Source organism: Sphaeroforma arctica (assembly GCF_001186125.1).
Source record: "Sphaeroforma arctica JP610 unplaced genomic scaffold supercont1.329, whole genome shotgun sequence".
Classification (NCBI taxonomy): domain Eukaryota; class Ichthyosporea; order Ichthyophonida; genus Sphaeroforma; species Sphaeroforma arctica.
The window spans coordinates 3,288-20,000 of record NW_014040229.1 but is presented as its reverse complement, the minus strand read 5'-3'; the positions used below and the strand labels follow the sequence as shown (position 1 = coordinate 20,000).

General features: G+C 42.3%; 3 protein-coding genes across 3 annotated transcripts in view; 2 read left to right on the top strand and 1 right to left on the bottom strand.

The window, feature by feature from the left end:
• The window catches only part of SARC_05250 (hypothetical protein), an 11,748-nt gene extending 6,897 nt beyond the window's left edge, over positions 1-4,851 (top strand). Inside the window, exons 8-15 of the mRNA XM_014300885.1 lie at positions 27-127; positions 882-1,047; positions 1,307-1,415; positions 1,794-1,988; positions 2,223-2,321; positions 2,938-3,047; positions 3,687-3,864; positions 4,356-4,851. Of these exons, the coding sequence (XP_014156360.1) occupies positions 27-127; positions 882-1,047; positions 1,307-1,415; positions 1,794-1,988; positions 2,223-2,321; positions 2,938-3,047; positions 3,687-3,864; positions 4,356-4,759 (1,362 nt within the window). The 3' untranslated portion in view covers positions 4,760-4,851. The remainder of the gene's footprint in view (positions 1-26; positions 128-881; positions 1,048-1,306; positions 1,416-1,793; positions 1,989-2,222; positions 2,322-2,937; positions 3,048-3,686; positions 3,865-4,355) is intronic.
• A 635-nt stretch (positions 4,852-5,486) lies between these two features.
• SARC_05249 (hypothetical protein) lies at positions 5,487-13,587 on the bottom strand (the record flags this gene model as incomplete). Its single annotated transcript, XM_014300884.1, has 12 exons — positions 5,487-5,738; positions 6,153-7,210; positions 7,681-7,860; positions 8,256-8,459; positions 8,888-9,018; positions 9,293-9,441; positions 9,641-9,813; positions 10,194-10,421; positions 10,796-10,984; positions 11,776-11,933; positions 12,738-12,945; positions 13,309-13,587. The coding sequence occupies 11 exons, from the start codon at positions 13,585-13,587 to the stop codon at positions 6,770-6,772; spliced, it is 2,340 nt and encodes a 779-aa protein (XP_014156359.1). The 3' UTR covers positions 5,487-5,738; positions 6,153-6,769.
• Positions 13,588-15,290: 1,703 nt separating this feature from the next.
• On the top strand, positions 15,291-15,455 carry SARC_05248 (hypothetical protein; the record flags this gene model as incomplete). The annotated part of the gene is made up of 1 exon (XM_014300883.1): positions 15,291-15,455. A coding segment is annotated over one exon (165 nt), but the record flags the coding sequence as incomplete, so codon positions are not given.
• Positions 15,456-16,713: the final 1,258 nt, after the last annotated feature.

Here is a 16,713-nt window from a genome sequence, read left to right as displayed (position 1 = left end):
TATCTGCTTGAAACACGCTGACCCAGGAACCTATAGTGGACATGGACATCTATGCGGACTACTGTGTGATGTATATGCGAGACAAATATGGGGCGCCGAAAATGACCATCATGGATTTGAATACTCGGTAAGTTTGTTGAATTGTGGTCGGTAGTTTTTGCACGTCTCTCTATCAGTGTGGTACTCACCACTGTTGCACTCGCGGCAAAGCGCCTGTTTAGGTGGTATCGAATAATCCCAAGTTACAACATCAATATAGTGCTGATCGTTGATTCGCCCAGGAGCTACAACGCAAACTTGATTGTTGTACTCCAATAACTATAGCTAACAAACTGCAGATACCTTTTGAAGTGAACAATCACTCAACAGTAAGCATCCTGTGTCTGTTCTGGATCTGGATTATCATATATCATACTTGAATATAGCTGCACTAGTTATATTCGAGGATATGACAGATACGAACGACTCCCATTTTTATCTCGGTACTAATTAACAATCACTAGCTTTGCTTTGAGTCCGCGAGTTCAATTCCAACAATTTGAATCCCGTCCGGCATTATTTAAATCGTTACATTTCTCTCGCACGAATAAGGTGAGTCCCTCACACTTACCTTCTCGAAAGCCGTTTTACATCCACTTTGGGATGCTCCGCTAAGGGTATACTAATCTGAGATACCCTGGGGTACGCCAGTGTACATATACTAGATTTTATTCCACAAAAAGCGAGTGCGAGCCGCGCACGGTCGAACCAGCCCACGGAATACCTATCTGTGCTCGTGAACTCAATTTTTCGACATAAATATAGAAATAATGGGGTGATCTGTTCGTGACGAGGAATTGTGCAACAAAGAATTAACGTGTATAACCACACCCGCACCACAGGGAACTACGTACAGCCAAGCTACCATCCTCGGCGTGCACGTTGATTCCAGGTGCGAATCAGACATACAACACACATTGTTTGCGCTTGGGTTTGTCGTCTCCATCGACTCCAGAGGTTGTTGTTACATGTGATTTGAGGGATGGTTCCGTGATCACGCACAGAGAGGTATGTGAATCTACGCTATGCTTGACCAACCCCTTTTTAGGATTTTATACTTTGATGTGTATATGTGACGTGATGAAGTACGGAGATCATCGGTGTTCGAGCGCGTTATCACATACGTATTCTTCGCGACGAGAAAAGATGTAGTATTCTTATATCTACAGTTTGTGTGTAAGGATTTGATGTGATCTGTGGTTTGTAGAACCCGAAAATTCGTGCAAACATTGACTATTCTAAATTATTTCGATGGCCATTCCTTTAGGTGTCCATCCCGTCGCTGTCTGAAGGCATAGCCGATATGGAAAACATTGAGAATCGTATGCCACCCACACTAGTCAAGGATGATATCGAAGTGCGCCAGATATTTGCAGGTACGTGTTGTACAAGACTTCATCTCATAGTCTTTGTATTATCACTGCCGACAGTGTCCCGATTTCGATTTTGCTTCCTGACAATGCTTTCACTTACAAGTATGGTTAAAGATACCCACGTAAAGTATCAAATTCTCTGTGCAAGTCACCCATCATTGCTCTTTGCTTGCAAGTATCATATCCTGGTTCTCCAACTGGAAACAACATCCGTCTATTCTTTCCCTCTATGGTCTCCATCGAGCTACCCCAAGATGATGTAAACGCAATCAGAAATGTGGGCACGAACTCTATTTGCTTCAACTACAGAGATGTCAACCTTACATAATTATATCAAATCTACAACCCTCCATATCGTCTTGACCTATATCCCTAAATCAGAGAGCGCGGATGGAACGGCTGTGCCTATGACTTTGATCGCCAAACGCGGTGTGCTGGAGCAGAGTTCGCCTTCACCCCTGATAGTGCAGGGCTACGGCGCGTATGGGCACAAACTGGACGCCGACTACAAAGCTGAACGTATCCCAATGTTGAATAGGGGCTTTGTATACGCCTTGTGCCACGTGCGCGGTGGGGGTAAGTTCGCATTTTTAAAGTGCTGTGAGTATAGTGGACTAAATAAGAGCTCCCGGACTATACTGCGCAACACAGACAGGATTAACGCGCATTTAACATAACAATTGAAATGTACCCTTCTACGTACACCAGTACCGCCTAGTGTGTGCTGTAGTTTCCACGTGGCAGCAATCTACAATCGCGACGCAGTACTTCAAATTTTGCATTTGATATCGTGCGGCTATTATTATCCAGGAGAGCATGGCAAACGGTGGCATCGAATGGGTAAACTGATGAATAAGCACAGATCCTTTGAGGACATGGAGGCATGTGTGCGGCATCTCCACTCCGCAGGTGAGCCGACTTATCCACACGTGTGAACATTTGTTGCAGATCCTCGAATACGTGCCTACGCGTAAATATGAGAACTGTTCGCGATTGTCGTGTTTCTGAGTATTTGTTTGTGCGACGTGAACCTATTGCTGCCTGCACATGTGATTGGAGATCCATTAAAGACTCCGACTGACTCCTTTTCGTAGACTGGCTTGCGTGCAGTGTATTTATCGTGCACTGGATACAACCTGTATCACCAACTGTTTTAATTAGTGCAGTCTAGTCCTCATCATTCTCTACGGCCACCTATCAGCTTTTACAGTAATGCTGAACTCTCTAAGGTTTTTTACGTTTTTCTCGTCACGCAAAAGTCCCCTGTGTGGATTTCTTTGATCTATGTGTACTCGTGAACCAAGTTGGCTAACGAGCTGAAGGCGTTGCGACTGAAATTCCACTTTGAACCCTGTTTGACGCGAAAATGGACATACTTGTCTGCACCTAGCAAGGGGTTCGCACTGTCCCCTTGTTCTAATTTATCGACCACATGAAAATTTTGCCCTGAATACAACCCTGGTTGATAAATACTGGAGACCTGCATTTCAACTAAGTCAGCCATCGCATACGATTTATTGTTCAGGTGTCTCCCAAGCGTCGCTGACTGCCATTCGCGGGTCCAGTGCTGGCGGACTGTTGGCTGCTGCTGTTGTGATTCGATCGCCCTTTCTGTTCAAGTGCGCTGTCATGAAGGTATGCTATATATTTTGTGATACATGCAAAACGCCTTTGTTATCGTGGTGTTGAAATCATTCGATGTGTGTTTGTCAGCCAGTAAATTTTCTCACTCCATTGAGCTGTTAGGGAAATGTGCGGTGTGTATGTCAAATGATTGCGCATCATTACCAGTGTTCTATTATCAAGGTATTTTTAGTTCAAATGATTTCTGATTCATTGTATTGTGCCGTTCTGAAGGCTTGGTTTGAATTTGCTGTATAATTGCATTTTCTGAACCGGCCATTCTATGTTGAAAGTCTGCTGTGAAATTGTTGGGATAAGGCCTTCAGAACCAGTTTGCTAAATTGGACATAAGATGGTTTTTTGTCACTCGACTTCCATACTATATCTCAGATCGGCGCAATGTGTCTTTCCATTAAACTACCATTCATGCGACGGAGGTCATGTATGTGTGTATACCATGTGCATAAGGAGCTCGTGTACATCACCTCCAAACATCCGCCGATTGCTTACATCATTCGATATCGAAATATTATTGACGCTTCAGCGTCAGTGGAGGCAACAGCGATTACCCCTCGCGCATTTATTGAAAGTGTATACTTTATGTTTATAGCATTTCAAATTCCGCAAATGTTCTTGGACTGCACACGCTAGGTCCCATTTACAGATGTATTGACAGCGATGCTGGATGACACATTGGCCTTGACAGTGCACGAGTACGATGAGTGGGGCGACCCATCCACCAGCGTTGCAGTCTACGACTATATCAAGACGTATTGTCCGTACGACAATCTCACAACTGACAGCCAACTGCCTGATATGCTATTCACAGGTATGAGCAATACGAGAGACACGCTCGTACACATTGCTTCGTAAATTTGAGAGTGTGACTGTGTCTGATCGATAGATGAGCATGGGCAGCATGATTGTGTGTATATCAATGAATAAGGAGATTTAATTTGGGTGACTTGGTGTGATCATAAAGACACTTGATACGTAATCGAATATTAAAAATCGTCCACATTCCTCGCGATACTTCTCAGCGTAACCGCAAGCCCCCTATTAAGCTATAACTTGGATGTACGTTTGTTCTACATGGTTGGATTCTCAATAAAAACTGTGTAAAATTGTACATTGGATACCAGTTCGCAGTCTTACTTCTGACTATAATGGCATAAGAACTGACTTCCAAAGGGCCACTTTATATGTTTATTTGTATCTTAAACGTTCCAGCTACGCGATAATGCTCTCAAAATTTATTACTACGACACTTGGCTATTATTATTCTCTTTAATTGGTGAAGACTTGTATTTCTAATTTCAGGTTCAATGAAAGATAATCGAGTGCCGTACTGGCACCCAGCGAAGATGGTGGCTAAACTAAGGCATTTGCGCTCCTTGCAATATTACGGTTCTCGGCTAAATCCGATTCCAGGTGACTCTACGAAGATAACTGGCGACAATCTATATACCTCGACGGGAAATCTAGGTAGTGGTGAGACCGAGCATTGTGCAAGTGATTATAGGGAAGATACAAAAGATGAATACTGTAGGTCAAGCACATGTTTGCTACAGACTGACTGGGATGCGGGACACTTCGGTGCGGCTGGAGAAGACGGCTACTTCTCCGGTCATGCCAATGAGAACGCGTTCTTTTTGAAATCCCTTGACCTCTTTCACACCGATGTAGGTGGGGGAAATCATGACAATGTACATGATTTGTTCTAAATTGTGAGAACTAAGAAAATAGAACTCTAAATTATAACATAAATACCTGATAGAATTTAAAATGTTCTATGGAAATAAAACGACCTTCGAACAAATAATAGTAGCGTTCGCCACTAAATTTCTGTTGGACGAGGGTTTGTTCAGTAGTAGTTGATTTTATTATTCACCAAGACAATCCTTCTGAGTGAAGTGAGACCCTCGCATTGCGAAAGTTGACGTCCCAACCCCCAAATAGAATAAACCTTTACTGAGAGGATCTGCATGTGAATATTACTGTCTCTGGTAGCAGGTGAACTCATTATGAAACAAAGCTTCAAGCTGTGTGAGGGGAGTATACTTTCTCGACGTGCCATTCTACATTTTAGTATATATCTCGCAGAATAAATGTGTACCCGCCGAAACCCTCATGACAAATATATTGATAGCGATGATCAAATTACTACATTGAGGAAAGGTGTCAAGCACACTGTTCTGTCATCTCTTGCTGTATATATTACGAGACTGGTCAAGCAATTTTTTCGGCCTAAAGCTCGGACGCATCGGATACGTTTAAATTGCAAATATCACATTTGCCTAAACGATCGTTTCAAGATAAAAAGCTTTTTAGCACAAGATAAGCAAGTGGTTCGTTTCAAAAACGATGTCCGAAGAAAAACCAAAAAGCGATGGTGTTCCTTCTTGTTGTGTACAATTCGTGATTGGTCAGAACAATTATTGCGATCTATCTTTCGGGCCTTTGGTCTTTACTTAGCTTTTTTTTGGCCTTTTGTCTTTTTGGTTTTTCGGCATATCAGTCGTCCGTCCACTCGTCTGTCTCATTTCTGGCCTTCATCAGTTGGTCTCAATGGCGACGTCCGCTCTAATCTTCGGATCTCTTGACGTCATAGTCTTGCTATGACCCGTTTTTATTTATCGAGCCTTCTCGAATTTTGTGCCCCAGGCTGCCCAGCAACCGGTCGAGGATAGCTCAGGCGTCAACCTGCAGTGTGAACCCCTGTGAATAGACCTTTTTTTTACGATTTCGCCTGAACCGGGGCCTACAGATTACAATTCAGTGTTTTAACCACTGAGCTATTCCGCCTATTAACACTCGCACTTTTTGGACATACTTTCATTTTTCAGACTTTACATGAATCCTACAATTTTTCGCTGCTCCTAAATGAAAATGGATTTCTCGTACCTGTTGTTGACAATTCAAGAGTAATTGTAGTATGTAAAATGAACTGGTAGTCGGGTGTATTGCCCTCATATACTGTTTTCTATAGCACATATGTAGAGAACTGCAGCACCATTCCAATCACAGCCATGGTATCGTGAGCTTAGTTCTCTAACTATGAGATGCCCAACTTGATGCAACACTTACTGTTTCAATAAATATTCAAATTTGACTCACCTTCCCTGACAACAATCCAGGCAGGCAGATAACTCGTCAGATAAATTCGTCGACTGATTTTAATATTTACCAGTACATATACACGTTCATAACTAAATTGAACTACCGGCGTGGGTGTATCGACTGAGTATGGCCTATATTGTCTTGTCGATTTGAAGGTCGAGTCATTTTATTTGTAAATAGAGGAGTATTAAAATTGCCTACGTAAAATCAGGATCCTATCGCTTCAGATCATGAAATACTAATATGTGTACATGAGGCCTTACTTTGAAATTCGTGCAGCGTCGGGAAGAATTGTCCTGTCCGCGTTGGCTCGTCACAAACTGGTGTATATGCACGAGGTACTCTATTGCATCTACTGGGAAAAACTTTATCTCCAGCACGGTGTAGATCCTGTCGCTCACTCGACGCATCTCACTGTGCTGATGCCGACGATTCACTTTACATGTCTTGTATATAGACTCACCTTGCTGCTGTAGGTTTCTTCTGAACAATACACTATAGAGTCAAAAGCAGCAAGTGTACGCCTACAGCAGGCAGGGTCGCCTTATATCTATCACTATCCGTTTCATAATGGTGAGCATACGTCCACAGCTGATAATGTCTGCATGAGTTTACTAAGCTATGCATTCCGTATATACTTCCAGCTTGTACACTTTACCTGTACTTTCATCCGTCCCAGCGCTTTGGCATGCTGGAGACTGCTCACATCGTACACCTTGGTAGCCGTCAACACACTCGCAGGTAGTTTGAAGCGCTTCATTCGAGCAAATTCCCCCGTTCAAGCATGGGTCAGTCTTGCAGGGCTCTAGGGGGGATTCACAGTGTATACCCGTATAATCCTCCGTGCAATCACATACGCTATTGGATTCATCACAGGTACCGTGCCCGTTCGCTTCGCCACAACCAACTCCACAACTGGATGCCACAGTCACACAGGTATTAGTGGCCATGTCGCATTGCTGAAGCGATGTACACTGGTTGCAAGCATCCTTTTTCTCTTCGAATGAGCACGCTTCTAAGAATGGTTCCGCTGCTTCGGGGGGTGGCACATCCAGCTGCATTCAAAAAATAGAAATTTAAATGATGAGTATGAGTCTCTATCAATTGCAACCAAATATACGATACAATCCTATCAGGTGCTTGCTATTTATTTATTATTCGTACCAAAGTCGCCAACCGGACCAAGAAAAATTGATCGAACCATATCCTATATACGAACATTCAGTATCCCCCACAAGCACACGCCTTTGAATACATCAAGCCCTCAACACAAAATAACTGCCCTCAACGACCCCCTTTTTCTGTTACGATCATAGAATCCAAAGGCACCCTCTGATTTACACAGTTCACCACACCAAGCACCTCACTATAAAGTAACATACCACTACGAGCGAATTCTATATCATGCAACTCTCGGCATATATTAATAATACAGACACTTGCACGTTTAGCAATGAATACAACAGCATGTATAAAAAATTGTCTTCAAAAAGCCTAAATGTCATGACCCTATCCAATTGCATACCTCGGCAAGCGTGGTATCAATCGCACAGCCTTCAACAAACCCTAGAATATCATCATCCGACATTGATTCGCAGACTCCACTGTTAATAATATCTTTGCACGCGTTGACAACTTCGTCGGTAGGCTCTGGGTCCTCGATGGGCTCGTACGTACTGTTCAGTGTTCTGGGTGTGATCGGAGACTGACGATGGGAAAAGAAAATGATGGAAAGAGAAAGAATGGGAGCGAAGTGGCGAGGGCTGTCAGATCACATCAATACATGAGTGGATTCGGGTAGCAAACAGCACCACGACACCGAAACTGGCATCTGTGTTTGCATAGAGGTTCGCCGAATGCGAAATATTTTTCTCTGACTGGGGACGGTACAAATACATCATATGAAGATACATGAAACAGGGCACTATGTTGCATGCGATACAGGACGAGAACATCCCGTGTGGATTAGCGGCTTCGAACGCTTATGAGATACCGCGAAAGAGATATGTCTCGGGATATGCCGTGCAGAACAGCGCATATACGATCATTCAAATTGTCTAAAAGAAAGCACCGCATATACACCTCCTAACAGTCACATACCCCTGAACCCGATGACGGTAGGGGTTCATTAGGCGCTGTATTCGGGTTACAACCATCCGCGAATTCAAATGCATCCATAGTGATTGGTGGGGTATAGCCGCTGGTGGGACCTGTAGGGTCGTCGGGTCGGGGTGTTGGTGTTGGGGAAATGGGCTGCTGATCCCCATAGATGATCCATTCCGATTCGTCTGTAACAAGCCATTTCTGTGATACAATTCATTTTTCTAAGAATTAGTTCATTGTATAAGTACGTGTGTGCGGTTGCTGGTACGGCGTCTATGTGTCTGTATCCGTGAAGCAAAACATAGATGCTGAAGTTTGAAAGACTACCAATCAACGTACAAACGATCACATCGAGAACATACATATGGAGCTACACATAACGGCAGAGGCGTACTGTATTGTATTTCTCCTCAAACTTTCTAAAAAGAGACAGAACCAGCCATAGGCATCAGATAACACATGTCAGCTTGACAGTGAGCTAACGGTTTGTGTGTTAGATGAGAGCTCACCCGCACATTTCGTGTGGGACCATTGATCAGTTGTTAGCATTGGTCAATACCATGATGAACTAAATGTGTTGAAAATGCGAGGAAACGTAGTGTCAGTCAATAAAGTACACTATAACTTACGTCGGCGATCTCGCTAGGATTGGTCGTTTCTCCGTCAGACGATCCATCGAAAAGCCCACACATACCGGTGAGCTTTTCGTACATGGTTGTGGGTGCCTCTATGTAGAAATTGAGGTATCTCCAGTGATTGCCTGAAATAGTATGCACAGTGTCTCGTGTAAGTTGAAGTGGAATAAAAATGACATCTGACAGATATTTGTGTAAGCCTATTCTATTAATAATAAATTCCAACCTGTATTGATACTAGCTAGAACGTTAACATCACAACGCAACTAGAAACTTTGAGCGTTCACGAGATAGCTACTCTAGTACGTACAAATTTCGCATCGTGTACCATGTGTGTTAGTTTCAGATGTTCACGAAACGTCAGACAATCGACAGGCGCTATAACAGTTTTCGACTCACCATCTTGCCGTTCCTTTCTATAAAATCCAGTGGTGCATTTGACGGACATTCCGTTGGGAAGATTGAACACAACATTGTTATCGCTGTTCCGTACCATGGATACGCCGTTGTTGTTGTCTTCAAGGATGTCTACGAACACTGTGGGATCCCTATTCACAAAGGAAATAGAGAACACGCATAAAATGAGTACATTGGGACGGTACATCACTTCCGAAGGTATAGAATAGATTCAAATACCCCAAGACGATAATTGGATAATATGGTGTTTTTACCATACTTTCCTTTCCCCATTCGGAATTGAAAACAACGCATGTTGAACACCACAATACACCGCACCACACCACTCACCAAATGTCCGCGTGGGATTCGCCCGGATTCATCCTGAACTGAATTTTGGTTCCCTTGTAGACCAAGAATCCAAGATATGTGCAAGTGACTTTGGCACCAATTTCATCGCATGGAATCAGATATGTTTGTACGCCGAAGTCTCCCGTGTAATCACGTGCAAGAGTGAACATACCCTGAAATGAGGTACGACGTGGACTTTATTAGCATAAAATCACTTCAGCCATTGGGAAGTACCGATATGGATGGCCAATTGCGTTCAAAGATTGAGTGGATTGCCCACAAGTGGTACTATGATTGAAGCAGGAAATTCTGGAAGTTGCCTCAGAGCATATAATCGAAAATCTCGTACTCCATTATAGTATACTGCAACAGACGCTAACAAGCCAATCGTTTAAATCAGAGATACGCCAGACTTGCGTTCAGCTAGAATCTGTTGCGCGTTCGACACGCGGTGAGCCGTACTGACAAGATGAGGGCACAACGCACATATCAACACCCGACAAATTCACTCGGCCATTTTAAATCTAGTAAATCACGTGAGTATTGTGCATACCTGTTCGTAAAGGTCGAACTTCTTGCCGTCAAACATTGTGTAGTGAGGATCTCCCCAACCGGTACACTGTGCCCTGCTGCCAGACGATTGAGGACTGGTCGCGGGATCGATCACGGCCACACCACCTGGTGCAATTTCTTTGTTGTACCTCGGCTTCAAGGTGATCCACATAGTGCCTTCCACTTTACGAGTGGACGTTGTACCCAGAATAGGCGCCACGTGCACGGTCTGTGGTGAGAATTATAGATGATAGATTGCGTATATAATGTATCAGAGTTTATATCGCCCGATAGTCCCGACCGGGCCTCTACTCTGAAGCAACCGCGTCTTTAACCGTTTAAGACATGAGCACATTGCAACAAATCAGATTGAAAAACAGGTGATCGGATAAACCACCATGAGAGTGTAGATAAGGGCATTTTTGAGTACCATATAGTGCTCGGCTGTCTTGCATTCGGCGCACCGTATTACGTAATTTATACGATGCTCGGGTTAAAAAATACAGTCAAAAGAGATATCCAGATGCTAGACTCAAAAACAGAAGAAAATACAATCTTCTAGATGAGCGCTTATACATATAATATACTTGATCAGTTGCATACCTGAGGAGTTTCCCAATTCTCGGGGGTGAAGATAAGAACGCATTTGTCAACACCAAATATGTCGGCACCGGCCTCGTTGCCTATATCCACATAAACAGTCTGCAGCGGTTTCTCCGACAAGCGAGCCTCGAAGTACTGAACTTCAGCTTTGCCGTCGATGGTGATCGTGTTGTGCGTGGTGACGAGTACCTGTGCAGTTTGTAAAAATCCGATCAAAGAACTTAGTCGACATTGCTTTCAATAAAATACAAGTTACATGTAGTTATTTTACAGGCAATTATATCTTAGGGTAATCTTGTTGCAACATTGGATGCCATCTGTGATACTACAGGTATCTATGTAACTATTCATGAATCAAATTGACCATCAGTTACCAGCTAGTAAAGCATACAGGCTACAAACGTATTCATCGAATCCTTCGTACGTCCGCAAAACATCGACCAACTTCACTCGCAGAATGTAACAGTGGTAGATATTCCATACGTCTGCATTAATAAAACATAGTATCAGAACCCGCACATGAGCTAGATGTCGCAGCACAACGAGAAGTGCAATAGTAAAACGTGTCTCCGCAAATAGAAGCATAAATGTATTCCTTTAAGAATCCGGAATTGAGGCATGTGTAACGTTACGAGAGGATCATGTTCCATCGTGTTCTAAATCCTTTCTAGCCACATGAATTATACACAAATATACACTGAACAATGTATCTCGCATTTGTCAATAAAACCGAGTACTTTTATGTGCACTGCAAAGGAACACTAATCAATCTATAAGTGTACTGAATTTGGGACACATATCAGCTATCGGCTAACTGCTGAACACACTATGTACCGAATTGCAAATGCATGCGTGACTATGGGCGTATACGTATAGGATGAATTTCAGACCTCATAGTAAACTCAAAACTTGCAAGGCACCACATACAGTCTAGATATTGTGTACCCGTGTACTGATGTGTATACATATATGGATCTTACCTCAGGACCCATGGCAGGGACTAAATACTCACTGGGCACCACCGAGTAATCCGAGGCACCGGGGGGTTTCCACTGCAGCCGAACAACCATATGGCCCGTTCCTTCAAAATACTCAAACATGACTGAACGCACAGACCCGGCGGTGAACGTGAATTTATCTGCGATTGCAAAAGATTGGTGCGACAAAAATATAAGATGGATTGAGCGCTTGCACGTCAAACGACAACCGTGTATATTACCATAGCCTCTCGCTCTAAATTAATCGCCGCTGTGATTTCTGCCGTACGCAAATTCGGAACGAACGGGGTAATAAAATAAAATACATTATTACATGACAATTAATATAACATATTTTAAAAAAGGAAGACGTACATATAATGATTGATTATCACAAAAGGGGCACGGTCTACCTATGTGCAATAGCTAAACTTGTCATTGATTATCTAATTATTTCGACTGAGTGTAAATTTTCCACAAAAAATCTTACATGATCTTGATTTAAAACACTAAAAATGGGCTAACAAGCGAACCTATAACTATGAACAGAGCGCTCTACGTTGTCTGAAGTACACAGAAGCTTGCTATCAGTAAAAGCATAATTTTCTGTGGCTGATGCAGCATAGTTTGCTGCTTCGATATCACAACAGAAAAATCGCTTTGACCCTTTCCATGGCATATAGTTTTATATTTATTTATTCACTTCAGATATGAAGGCGAATTGACAATACCATTAAACTAACGCAATAAACTCAATGATCTCATTCGAAACGGAGTGAATCTGCTTATATGGACGGGTACACCTGACATGAGATCCTGTGCGGTAAACTCGTGATGAGCAGAGCGCAGTCTCAAATGCAACTCGTTTTGGACGACGAAAAAATGCGTACCAGAAACCTCGTCTGCTATCCAAACAGATGGACATACACAAACACGATAGTGTTCCAATTCGACTCAAACAGTACCTGTATAAAATTGCTGTTCGGGATGACCACTCCAGTCGTATGATTCTCTGACTCCATTGATTGTCAAGATGGCTCCGTCGTCAGCTGATGTTCGAAATTTATACTCACCGTCGCAAGGTGCGATAAACCGAAACAAGAATCTTGCATATATTCTATCTTCCATGATTGGTGCAGAGTAGTGAAATAATTCAGGATTCGGAAGGCCACCCTGCGTTATGGATATTACGCCACATAATAATATGAGCAAGTGCTGATATACTACTCTCATAAAAACCCCACCTGATTCGTTCAGTTTCACAACGGCCAAAACGCCGATTGAACGCAACATCCATACTGTGAAGATTCAGCTATCGCATGTGAATAGTAAACCATTTCATATACCACGTGCAGATTTGGCGATTATCATGTACGATATAGAAAACTCTAGGACGGAATGGGAATATAGATGTTAGTCGCCGCTGTACGTAGTTGGAATAAAGCTTGAGTTCTCAAGATATATCACGGATAAAAATAGATAGCAAAACTACGAAGCAAATCGGGTGAAGGAGAAAAACCAAAATACAATACTCACCTTCAGAGCTGCGTTATTTTTGGTGAGACCTTCAATATTTAGTATGGGTTCCACACGATCATAGTGAATAGCACTTAGTTTTGGTATGATGTGCTCACCGTTGGCAATTGTGTCAACATAGTTTGGGTAATACTGGGCATACACTCCTCGAGTCTGAAAGTGATCTAAAGCGGTCACATTGTGAGATCCAGAAGGGCAAGTGATCGACGCGCCAGCGGCATTCACGCAAGCTACGAGGATCAAAGTGTACACCCACGTAGACTGTATTGCCCCACACATATTGAAATGCAGAAAATGGCTGGTTTGCTAACAAATTGGTACAATATGTATTTATTTATTTACACAGTAAGCACGACTCACAATTTTTATATTATTTTTTGTAAAACAACTAAAAATTTGAAATAAAATTAAAAAATTAAAAAAGCCCAAAAGGTCTGCGTCTCTGCGATTGAGGTGTTGACTGTGCTGCTGCTGCAGTGTGCACTGTTTTCATTCACTGAATGGAACTGTTAATATGTATTTATGTAGTAGACTTTTCTGAACACTGAAGAGCGATGTCTATAGTAATGGCCTGCTGGCTGCTGGTGACTAAAACTCTACTACTCTCTCTCTCTCTCAGAGAGAGAGTCTGGGAGAGAGAGAGAGAGTCGAATTCTGAAGTCTGAACTGTGGTGTGGGTTTTTTTTGTGGGCTGTGGCCGCCTGTCAGTCTGTGGCTGTGAGTGTGAGAGTCTGTGAGACTGGAGTGCGTCATTGATGAGAAAGTCCCGAAGTTGAGAACTGAGAGGAGTGAGGAGTCTCTTCTTCTTTTTTTAATTAAGTATAAAAGTGTAAATACATATTTCACAGGCTCACACTGTCAGTCTGTCACAGAGACCAGAGTTTCGACTCTTGTCAAGTTGTCAGTTGTCACTCGCGTGAGTCGTGCTCGTTGGGCTGGTTGAGGAGCGTGAGCCGTGAGGTGACTGAGGTCGTGTTCCCCGTTAAAATTTTCACAAAATGAATAAAATATACGTTTACGTTTAACTTTTATTACATATACGGTCCTCTGTATGTTTTTAGGTGCACGTCTCGGGGCTAGAAAATCAAGTGTCTACTTCTTATATTATACGAGGCAGTCCTATACGAAGAACTTAGGTAAGCCATTCTAATCACTGTAAATACTACCGTTTATAGAAGTTTTATAAAGGGAAACGGTTTGATCTAGCTTAGCCCTTTTTTTAATAAACCCTTCCAGAAGTTGCTAAACGCGCGAAAACTGGTTGAAATTTTAGGCGGGCAAGGCCCTGGGGCCCCCCATGCCCAGACTGCCAGTTGCCCAGTACCAAAGAGTAATCAGACTAGCTGAGTTATATTTCTGTTTATCATTGATTTCCTTTCATTAGTTCAAAATAATATCGGTAATCTATTGGCCTATTTTTAATTCTGTTGATAGCCCTCGCCGAGTCGCCGCCCCGCGGCAGAGCGATAATATTAATATTTTATCATTTTTAATATTAAAAACCGAATTTTATTTATTTATTTTTAAACGTACAGCAATACGGCATACGCACGGAACTTTTCTGCGTCCAGAATGAAAATGAGGTGTGATGAGAACTGAGACTGTTGTACCGTCAGCCTATTTGTTTACCTCTATTTTTGTCCAGTTTTTTTCAGACGGACCCACTATTTTAAGCCTCTTAGATGCTGCCCGCATCATACACGATATATGGGAAACTACAACTGTCAAAAGCATTGCCCATTGCTGGCTGAAATCAACTTGTCTTCCAGAGGGCAACCTGATAAATAATACGCCCGATTATGTGAAGCGAATCACATCTAGGGAAGAAAGCGAAATCATTGATCTCACAGCAACGTTAAAGTCATATTGTATGATACTTAATCCCGACGAGCCCATAACATCCGCACTGAGAACCGAAGTGAATGATTGAGTTGATGAATCAACCGAAATGCAACTATCGAATATCGAAGAGATACTATCATATGGGGGGTGTGCAGGAGCTAGAAATTGAGAAGGAAATACACGATGAGTGTGATGAAGACAGTGAAGAGTTCAAAACCACGAGTGAACAACAGAAGGATCGTTTTGACCTCATGAAGTCTTGTGAATACGATCGCGCAGAGAGTATCAAAACAATCCAAGCAACTGTAATGTTGCAGGCGCAGTACATATCAACATGAACCGGAAAAATAGGTCCCAGACCCATATAACCATTATTGTCTACCTCTATTTTTGTTCAATTTTTGGCCGAAATCGGACCCTATACAATAATCGAGGTTTGACTGTACATATTTCGAAATGGAACGTTTTGAAAACAAATCTGAATTCCCCAAAACAACAAAAACGTCACAGAATTCACGTATATATATATATATATATTTTTTAAAGGGCTATGGAAATATGGAATTCAACACGCGAGTAGTCACTGAAATAAGGTGTTTCACCATTGCCTTCTGAATTCAACAGTTTTACTCGTCCAAAAACTTATTTCACAATTTCAAAAATAAAAAAGTATTTGTGAGTTGTGAGACTGTGAGTACTGAGTTGTGACAGCGAGAGCGTAGTTGTTTTTTTTTAAAGATAAAATAAAGTATACATTTTCCACAGTAGACTTTCTTTTTTTTTTATAAATCAGGTCACCGAAATCATCAAGACACTGAGGCTTGAGGGTAGTTAGGGAAGGAGACTTTAGGACCTATCAAAATATCGTAAAGTTAAACCAAAACCGGGCCATCTTGGACTTGATGGCGGTTTTTGGTTTTTAGTCCGTTGTGGCCAATGTGGACTTTGTGGAGTCTTGTGGTATATTTTTGTGCCTCTACTGAGTCTACTCATGACCCAAATTAGCAATTATTCTTTATTACTTCTAAATTTGCCATAGCCTCTTGCTTGAGACCCGGGCCGTGCTTTGAGGTTAAGTTGAACGTTTTACTTTTACTTTTTCGTCTGAAAACGTTGCAACGTTTTACTGTTTCGATTTGCTGCCCACGATAGTGCACCTATTCTCACACTTTTGGCCACAAAATACAAAACCGACCAATGAAAAACAACTAAAAAGTGATTATCTTTGCATTTTCTTTATCTGACAATATGGCACTTGTGAACTTGCGAACTTGTCACACTAGTCACTAGGCACTAAGTCACTAATAACACAAAAGTCAAGCTAATCGTGCTGGTAGACTGTGTAGCCTGTTGCCTGTGGACTGTAAATCCTAAATATCTCTATCATTTATATATACCTTAACTTCTAGAATGTGAACATCGTCAATATCAAGGGACACTGTAGCGGGCTAATGTATTTGACAGCGCTCAACCAACGCTCAAGTCTCCAGAACCGATGGTTGGGCGGTCACTAGTTAGGTAATGTGGTTAGGACAAAACTCTGACCTGGACAATGCTCTTATG